The 9,335-nt window shown below is 31.9% G+C and overlaps 1 protein-coding gene across 1 annotated transcript; it reads right to left on the bottom strand.

Moving 5' to 3' along the window:
- Nucleotides 1-3,473: 3,473 nt before the first annotated feature.
- Nucleotides 3,474-6,453, bottom strand: LOC136229782 (large ribosomal subunit protein bL19cz-like). The gene is made up of 5 exons (XM_066018674.1): nucleotides 6,091-6,453; nucleotides 5,450-5,665; nucleotides 5,279-5,365; nucleotides 5,005-5,138; nucleotides 3,474-3,892 (listed from the first exon to the last, which is right to left on the bottom strand). The coding sequence occupies exons 1-5, from the start codon at nucleotides 6,286-6,288 to the stop codon at nucleotides 3,787-3,789; spliced, it is 741 nt and encodes a 246-aa protein (XP_065874746.1). The 5' UTR covers nucleotides 6,289-6,453; the 3' UTR covers nucleotides 3,474-3,786.
- Nucleotides 6,454-9,335: the final 2,882 nt, after the last annotated feature.

Raw genomic sequence — 9,335 nt, 5'->3', positions numbered from 1 at the left:
AATAAATTAGATAAAATTATACGATACGTCTCATCAAATGGAGATCTTTTCAAAATGGCTTTCCTTTAAATACCAAAAGACATTAAATACAAGATTTATATAAATAAAAAAAATGCCAAGAGCATAGCAATCTGACCAATTCATCAGATCCAACAGCTCAGTTTTCATACACATTATATGCTCTTCAACTGACACAATTATATGGAAATCTATTCCAGTTAGTTATATTTATTACTCTTTTATGAGCCACCTAAAATAATATAAAATAAAATAAATGAATAGATGTACAAGTACAAATAGAAAAGTCAACCATTGCAAAATATACTCAAAATGTAATAATGAAATCTTAGCACCTTCCAGCTCATCAGCCAACCAGATGAAGCAATAGAGTAAAATGAAGAATATGATTTGACTATTCCCTCCCTATCATAATGGATCTTTCCCTTTTAGTAATACTATCGACATGTTTTTAAATATAACATGTACATTTGCTCAAGAGTCTTAAATATAACATGTACATTTCTTCAAGTGTCTTAAATAATAGCAACAATTTCATGTTATCGTGTCAAAATTTCCACATGATATAAATGTAAAAATGTATCCGTCATATCGAAAATTGTCACCCCTAGTCTTAAAACAAGACTTGAAAAAAAAGAGCACAGATGAGATATGAATCTCCTTTACATGTATATCTCAATACACATCTACCTAACCAAAACAAGGCAAGCACTCAAATCCAACCTAATCATAAGATTTAAGTCAGCTTGAATATGCTTATTTATACATGATCTTGCAGCCAGAGAAACAGACACATATCAATAAAAGCCTCTGATCTCTGCATACTTTTTTATACATTCTCATAAAATTGCAACACACCAGAGAAAGAAAGAAAGAAATAAACTAATGCCAATTCCATTTTAGCTTCTGGTGATGAGAGCAAAAGTCAGCCTAGGTCATTATCTCCTCTTTGAACTTTGTATTGTCGGCAAGTCTACCCTCAATTCTATATGCTACATAGGTTCAAGCCATAGTTTAATTCCAATTGTATATTGTTGGCGATATTTTCGAAATATCCCAATTTTTAACCTTGATACGCGTTTGCGGGGATTAAAAATGGTAAAAATAATGCGGGCGTGCCAAAGAAGCTAGTTCTCAAAGGGTAAAATGGTAATTGAACGAAGTAAATAAATAAAATGCGCCTAAATTACTTGAATTCTAAACGAAAAGCGATTGACGACCGTTACAAGGACTGAAAATAAAAACAACAGTCTTGGGTCCCGACGTTACTTGACAGGTCGGTCGGACAAACAATTTTTTAAGATAAGTACTAAAAATAAAGGCAATAAAACAACATAAAGATATAAATTTTTTAATTTTCTTTTGTATTTTTATTGATTTTGTAAATATTTTTCAATGTTTTTTTTGTATTACAAATAATAATAAAGCATGAAAATTACAACTTAAAAGAAATAATAACTTTAAAGCTAGAAATGTAAATAAGTCACAAAAACAAATATGTACGGGATGAAATAAAATTAACCAATCTCTTTGATGTCGTTGGGATGCGTGAAATTGAGGATTGGACCTCTAGAAAATCGGCTCGGGGGCTGTTGCGTTGTCCGGTTAGTACTGGGCGAATTTGAAGTAATTCGGAGAGTTCAGGGACTTAGACAGAAATTTACCACCAAGCTAATAAATCAGTAACACTTTGTGGAACAAAAACAGTGATTTCGTGGGACTTTCGGACTCAATTTCGGGAGCTGTAGAGGTCGGATTATGGCGAAACGAAGGCTAGTATTTAAAGTTAGTGTGCGAATGAAGGGTTTAGAACTGGAATTTCAGAAAAAGGTCGAGTAAATGAGTCGGAATAAATTATTGAAAATGAGGTGACAAAATAATTGTTTGATGGTTAAAAAACCAAGAGCTTAATTCTGTTTCGTGGAGGGTACTTTATGGACGATTAAGAAGGCTATAGGATGTCGTTTTTTACGAAATAAAAATTGAGAGTTCTAGAATTGATGTCAATAAAGAGATTAAAATTAATTTGGGCTAAAATGATCAGCTAACGAACTCTAAATAAAATTTGGAAAACGGCTCACCAGAAAAGTTGTTTGATGAATTTTTCAATGATGAAAAACTCAAAAGCTTGTTTCTGGGTCTTTTTAATTGATTGAGATCAATAAAAAGTTTTTAAACATGATTTGGAATAGGTGTGTAAACTAAGAATGACTCGAAAATGGAGTTTCGGTGATCTTGGTTTCACGAAAAATGCTTGAAGCTTTGAAGAATATAACAATGGTGAAATTTGATTTAGACTAAGAAAACTTGAACCGAGGATTGGGTGATGATTTTACTGACTTAACTAAAAGATTGCAAGAAACGATTTGAAAATTGGTTTATTAAACTAAGAGAATTTCGGATTTGAAGTTTCTGAAAATTGGAAGCTTTTCTGAGTAACTGAAGATTTTGAGACATTGTTTAGACTAATTAGATGCTAAAGAACGATTTCTACGAATCTAAGGATCGATAAAGAGGCCGGATTTGGCAGAGAATTTGAGAGACAAATTGAGTTGTTCTGTGTTTTTTGATTGATTTTGAGTGGGGTTTGGAATGAAAGGATTAGACTCTATTTATAGGATTTTGGGTAACAAATTCCAAGTTAGTGGCCCTTAAATTTCTCACACATGATCCCATTACCTTCCCATTAGTTGAAGAAAGAAAGTGGCTGAGTTGGGAGTTGGAAGAATGGAGATAATGTCGTGAAAAACGTTCCTGTAATGTGTTGGACATGTTCAAACCCGTTTTTCAGCACTACTTCCCTTTGAAAAATTCTACCGGCTTCGTTTTAGCTCCGTTTTTGACATTCCGGAAAGCTAACATCCCGAACTTTCTAAAAAAAATAATAATTGTCTGATATCTTGCCGTTTCAAGGTCCGTTTTCATCGCCGAAGTTGCTGGACGGGTTACTGAAAAAAATGGTGCAAATTTACCCCTGATTTTTATTATTTCTTTTTCTTTTCTTTTTATTTCTATTTTCTTTTTATAATAATCTTTTGATATTATTTTCTATTTTTATCACATTTTTATTTGATTGCAAAATGAATTTAATTAAAATAAAATAACTATAGACTAAAAATTATAACCTATGCTAAAACACAAAAATTTAATTAGCCCCCAACACATATATATATGATCTTAATCATGAGGTCCAAATCTGAAACTCGTGGTATAGCACGACTTGTATACTCCAACTCAATGGATAACAAGAATATATCATCAGCTACTAACACACCCATAGAGCAACATAAATCACATATCAAACATGCATAACTCACTTCTCTAACAGCCATAAACTAATACCTACCGTAACCTCAAGAATGTGAGACGGCCTGTGAACTTTTGCTTAAATATATCAGGACATAACTGTAGCTGGATCATCACATTATGTATGTATGCTAAGTTTTATAAAGAAATTATAAAGGTAAATTACATCAATCAAGAGCCAAAACTTATGTGCATAGATTACCATGATTACATGCCCATAAACACAAGTTTAATTCTTTTTTCTGCTTGTCACATGTGCCACTGTCAGCCCTCTCATATAATCCCCACTCTAATTTATGAGACTTATTTAGAGGAAAAAAAGGAACCATGAACTAAACCTCAACAAATAAAATAAATGGAAAACTAGGAGTGCAAATAGTTCTCACTTTTCTCAGCAGCATGATCTAAATCCACTATCCTTCTTAAAATGGATAATAAAACTCCAACTAGCTGTAAAGCTCACTATTGCTTCTTCAGTGCATTCATCTTGTCTCTAAGATAGTAAAGCTTCGCCCTCCTCACTTTCTTCTTGTCAAGCACCTTTATTTCCTTTATGTTCGGTGAGTACCTATCATTTATCATTCATTCATTTGGTCAACAATTAGAAATTGAGGTTGTAGTAGTGAAGAAAGTACAACAGCAGCAAACCCCTCTTTGAGTGGGAAATGAATACAACATTAACTCCAATACAATAAGAAAATAGACAACTGACTACCTGCATTACCTATTATAGATTAATTCTCAGTAATTACAATTCTTTCATCATTTGCCAATATCCCTAGAATAAAAAATTAAGATTTTGCCAAAGACTAGTATATCTGATTCAAAACTATGCTTTACTATCATCTAATAGTTAATAAAGTTGAAATTTGTCTGTAAGAGCATCAAGTTCTGAACGAAGCTGCTTTTGACATAAAATAGCAATTCCATTGCCTTTCTAAATTTTAGATTATTTCAGTTGAAGATCCCGAAGAAGGAGATAACCTTACTTTTTTTTCCATGACTGAGGATTTTAAATCTGTCTGTCTAGTATATGGTACCTTTTCATGCATGATTTCTCATATTATGAATCCATGTGAAGCAAAAAAGGGTTCATGCATATTGGCTCAATTAATGGAAGTACCGAAGTGAAAGCTCAATCTATACAACATTTCAGGGAAATTAAATGACAGAAATCAAGGATTGATTCACTATTATCCAATTATGATAGGTCTACATGTGAAGAAAATGCAAATGTAAGCAAACAACAATTTTGTGTCCTGCAGTTTTGTGCATCTTCAGTCATAAAAGAAAACATTGATTGATGAATGTAGGTTCGTTCATTAAAGATCATGAAGCAAGCATTCACTAAATTAATTCTGAAGGTACATAAACCCACCTTCAAGTTATTCAATTCAAATTTTAAGCAAAATGGTCAATAAATTTTCACTTCTTTTAATGAACTAAATACATCAATGTGTATTTTTTCTTCAAAACATAAGATGTTCTTCAACCTTAGAGATCTATGGAAAAGATATATCATCTATAAGTTAGCAGCTCCCAACAAACAAAGAAAAAAGAGAAGAGGGAAAAAGAAAAAGGCTGACTTTCCAATTCAATGCCCTGTGAAAAATAGCACATGCTAGTTAAGCCATATTGGTTCAAAAGACAAAACATCAAACTATATCTGAGAGTACTTACAATAGGTAGAGAGACTCGACTCCAACACCTGCCACTAGCCTCCTCAATCTGAATGTAGTATTTAATCCAGCATTACGTCTTGCAATAACAATGCCTTTCACAATTGAAACACGTCTCTTGTTCTCAGGCACTTCCTGAATATATTAAGGATTAAGAAGCAATAAATTCTACAAATACCATAAAAACTCAACAAACCACAAAGTGCAAAAAGAAAGCCAGTGTTCCACTCTGCTATTAATTGAGTACATTTCTTTTCCAATAAAACGAGATATACCACTTTGAGTTGCACAATATAACCAGGCCGTATATCAGGTATCTCCTTCTGTGTCTTTACATCTTCCACTGCTTCCTTGTCTAGAATCTGTAAATATTAATGGCTACAATAATAAGCAAAACAACTACTGACCAAAATATAGTCAATTCTAAGTTCTGAGAGAAGGCATGCCTGCATTATATGCCTAGCAGTCTTATCAAGTCTCTTAAATTTGATGCGAGGGGCTACATCTATCTCTGGTTCTGAAGGAACTTTGACAGCTGATTCAACAGGGTTTCCTGCTGTTGTCATGGTCCTACAGGGGAAAGAAGGCACCAAAGTTGTCCGCAAGGAAAAACTGAGCCCAGAACTTGTACCATCATGGAATGATCGGGGACCAAATTTTGTCTGCCGAAAGAATAGCAAAATTGAGTCATTCAAAGGGCTATTCCAGAAACACGGGACTTTTCTTTCACAGAATTACGGACAATCATATTCTGAATGGAGTGCACACAATAGATGTCTAATGAAAATGTCATGATCTCTCACATTTCAATAACCAAATGGAGCAAATGTTTAAAGGGAACATAAACATCGAAGTTTTCGTTTTTGATAATGATACCACATAATAAAAAGTGACAAAAATTTAAACCTCGGTTAAAAGAAAAAAATGCCAGTAGTTGCAATTATAGCTATGAACGGAAAAAAAAAAGGAAGGAAGCTAATTGAAAATAATAGATTCATCAATTACTTCTAATATATTTTCTCCCAGCTTAAGGTTTAAGTATCAGGTATAATATAAAACCCTCAAAGAGACAAAAGAAAGAACATACAAGTATTGCAGGAGAGAGAGAAGCTATTGACCGGAATAAGTGATTCTTCGAAGCAGGACCTTCTTCAGAACCAGAAGAATCGGACCTTAACGAGTTCAACACATGAGAGTTGCCGCCAGCTAAATAAGCTCTAGAAAGAGTGATATTTGAGCTGGTGAGAGTTTCTCTTCGAATTAAACTCCGGCAGAACGACTGCATCTCTATTCTGCAATGAATCTACACTTCGAAATTGGAGAATTAAGAAAAAATATATCCGGTTTAAAGGAAAAAGAAAAGAGTTTGAAATGTTCTAAGAGAGAATTGAATGGAGCAACTATGTTTCATTAGTGATGAATCGAAAACCCTTTGGGCAGTCGCAGAAGAAGCTCCTGATGACCGAAATGCCCCCGTTAAACCTTTGTTTGATGGGCTGTTAACCATGACCCATTACATAAAAAAAATCAAATTTTAATTTTTATTTACAATTATAAAAATTATATGATTTTAAATAATTTTAAAATATCAGACATAACTTTATTTTTGTTTTTATCAAATTTTTTACCTCTTTTAAATTGGGATTTTTCATTCAAATCAGAATTGATTATAAAACTATATTATTATTCTATATAGAATAATGATTTTTTTAAACATTGTAGGTTAAATAATCTTGCCCTTTATACACCCTATGGAAATTATTTGTAACAAGCTTATTTTCAATATAGAAAGACATAATTCTGTATATTTTTGTTTTTGAAGAAATTCTGTATATTATGTTAGATGAGGCTTTAAAAAGAAAATAATAAGTGTCCGTATCAATATCAGATATTAATATAAAATCTAGACTTGACATTTTGTGTTTGAGTCGTGTTCATATCGTGTCATTTTCGGATTTGTGTTAAAAAACTCAAATCCAACCCAAAAAATTTCGTGTCGTGTTAACCTGTTCGGGTTAGTGTCGATTTTGTGTCATGTTTTCGGGTTACCTGTAAGCTTGTTATGCATATTTATTAATAATAAAATTTAAAAATATAAGAAGATATGTTAGTGTTTTTAAATACTTTATGTCATTTTTTATATTAGTATGTTAACACTAACATAAAAAACGTATGTTAATATCATATTAAGAGGTAATGCAATGTGTTTATAACAATTTAGGAAGTTCGAATAATATTTGAAAGTAATAATTATAATTTTATTATCTTTATTAATATAATGACATAAATAATTTTAAATATTCATATCATTTCATGTCGTTTTCGGGTTAGCATATCAACCCTAACCCAATCCAAAAATTTACGTGTCAGTTTCGTGTCAAGCCAAAAATGATACATTACCTACTAAGCTAAACCCAAACACTAAAATTACGTATCAATTTCGTGTCGTATAATCAGATAGTGTGTACGTTTACCACCTCTAATAAAATCTATTTCGACATTAGTTTAATTGGTTCATTGACATGGTTTGTAGACTAAGTAGACCTGTTCAAAAGCTCACTGGCCCGCCCAGCCCGTCCAAGCCCGCTCTTCAAAGACTGGGCTTGGACTTATATGCTTCGTAATAAACCTGATCTGGCCCAAGTCCGCTTAGGCCCGCTTATAGAATAGGTTGGGCTTGGGATTTGTCCCAAAACCCAGGCCCGGCCCGAAATTTTAATAATAATTTTAATTTAATAACTTTTATAGTTTAATAAACTTTATATTCCAAAAATAAAAAATTTAAATTTCTTCAACATAAAAATTTCCAAACCATATATTTTTTAGAATTGGTGAACATGTACATATTTTTGTTACTATTTTATTTATTACTATCAAAAAAAGTATTTTTTTATTTAGGATTGCATTAATTGATTTTTATTGAAATAATCCTCTAAACTTTAGTTTATTGTATTTTATTATTTATATTTATAGTATAATTTTTTAGTTTAATTTTAAGTTTTTAAAAATACAAAGATATTAGTTGGGCTGGGTCAGGTTGGGTTTGGGAATTAGTTCTTTTAGCTTGGCCCAGCCCGGTCCGAGCCCGGTATAAATATAGTGCGGACTTGGTTGGGCTTGGACAACGTAATTATGTGACAAGTCCGGTTAGGCCCGGCCCAAACCCACCCCGGCCCAGCCCATGAACAGGTCTAAGATCAAGTGGTCAAAGTTCAAATCTTGACAATCTCATTTGTTGATTCATTGACATACCACTTTTATTATCCCATAGGATTATATTTTTGAATCACTCTATCTGTTTTTATTGTGCGGTTGTTATTCTTGTATCCATTGGCATCATTTAGAACGGTTTCTTGCTCAACCATTCTATTTTGATGTAATATACTCCGAAAACCAACTTAAATCATTGATTTTTTTTTTCTTGTAAAACCAAATCAAATTATAATACTAGCAGAACTCTTATATGAATGATTCTGAAAATTTTCAAATCCTTTTGAGTGAACCGATATCATGCCTTAGTTAAAGTGATCAACTCTAAACATATTAAAAATGATAAAGTTAAATTTAGGTGAAATGAGAAATTTGAAAGAAAATGAATATAGATTTGGATGAGAGAGTAATTGAATCTTTTATACGTACAAAATTGTACATGTCATTATATTAATTTATGAGTGGAGAGTCACTTTTGGTATATAGTTTGTCTTTGTCCTCTGAGATTGAGAGGAATCTTAATTTATTCTGCAAAACAATCAAAAGGAAATGAATAAACCCATGGCCATCGCCATATCATCCTTCTTATTGCTTCTGCAACTATACTTTTGATTAACCACATCACCTGTATATGAATATCCTTTTGTTTTCTTCATTATTTTCACTTGTCCTTTTATTGGTGCCACTTGTCACCACAACATTAATTAACTTAATTTCATATCTTGTTTAATTACAATGTCTCATATCACTTTATTAATTTCACTCCTACTAGACTATGTAATTCTATATTCAATTTAATATATAAATTTCTGGTTTAGAGTTTTCCCCAAATATATAGACCATATCATAATAATAATAATAATAAAATCAGGTTATTTATTGCACATGAAGCCAAGCAGTTAAAGTAGAACAAAACATCATTTCCATCAATCTGTTTTTTACTTTCTTCTAATATCCAATCAGAAGTTTCTAATCATTGACTGGTTCTTTAGTAAAATAGTACCACCATTTTCTCATTTTCCCTTTTTTGCTTTACCCTAATTAACAGTCAAAGCTATTTAATTACTTATACATCAAATATAAACATAAAGAACTACTTAATGTTAATTTAGTCAATCATCA

This window comes from Euphorbia lathyris, chromosome 1 (assembly GCF_963576675.1).
Source record: "Euphorbia lathyris chromosome 1, ddEupLath1.1, whole genome shotgun sequence".
NCBI classification, from domain to species: Eukaryota; Viridiplantae; Streptophyta; class Magnoliopsida; order Malpighiales; family Euphorbiaceae; genus Euphorbia; species Euphorbia lathyris.
This window is presented reverse-complemented; position numbering and strand designations above follow the sequence as displayed.

What these genes read in the sequence shown, in the direction of transcription:
- LOC136229782 (XM_066018674.1), bottom strand. Translation starts at nt 6,288, where the DNA reads ATGCAGTCGTTCTGCCGGAGTTTAATTCGAAGAGAAACTCTCACCAGC. An exon ending in CTGCTAGGCATATAATGCAG is followed by an intron (nt 5,366 to 5,449) that starts GCATGCCTTCTC and finishes TAATATTTACAG; the next exon opens with ATTCTAGACAAGGAAGCAGT. An exon ending in GTCGAGTCTCTCTACCTATT is followed by an intron (nt 3,893 to 5,004) that starts GTAAGTACTCTC and finishes GATAAATGATAG; the next exon opens with GTACTCACCGAACATAAAGG.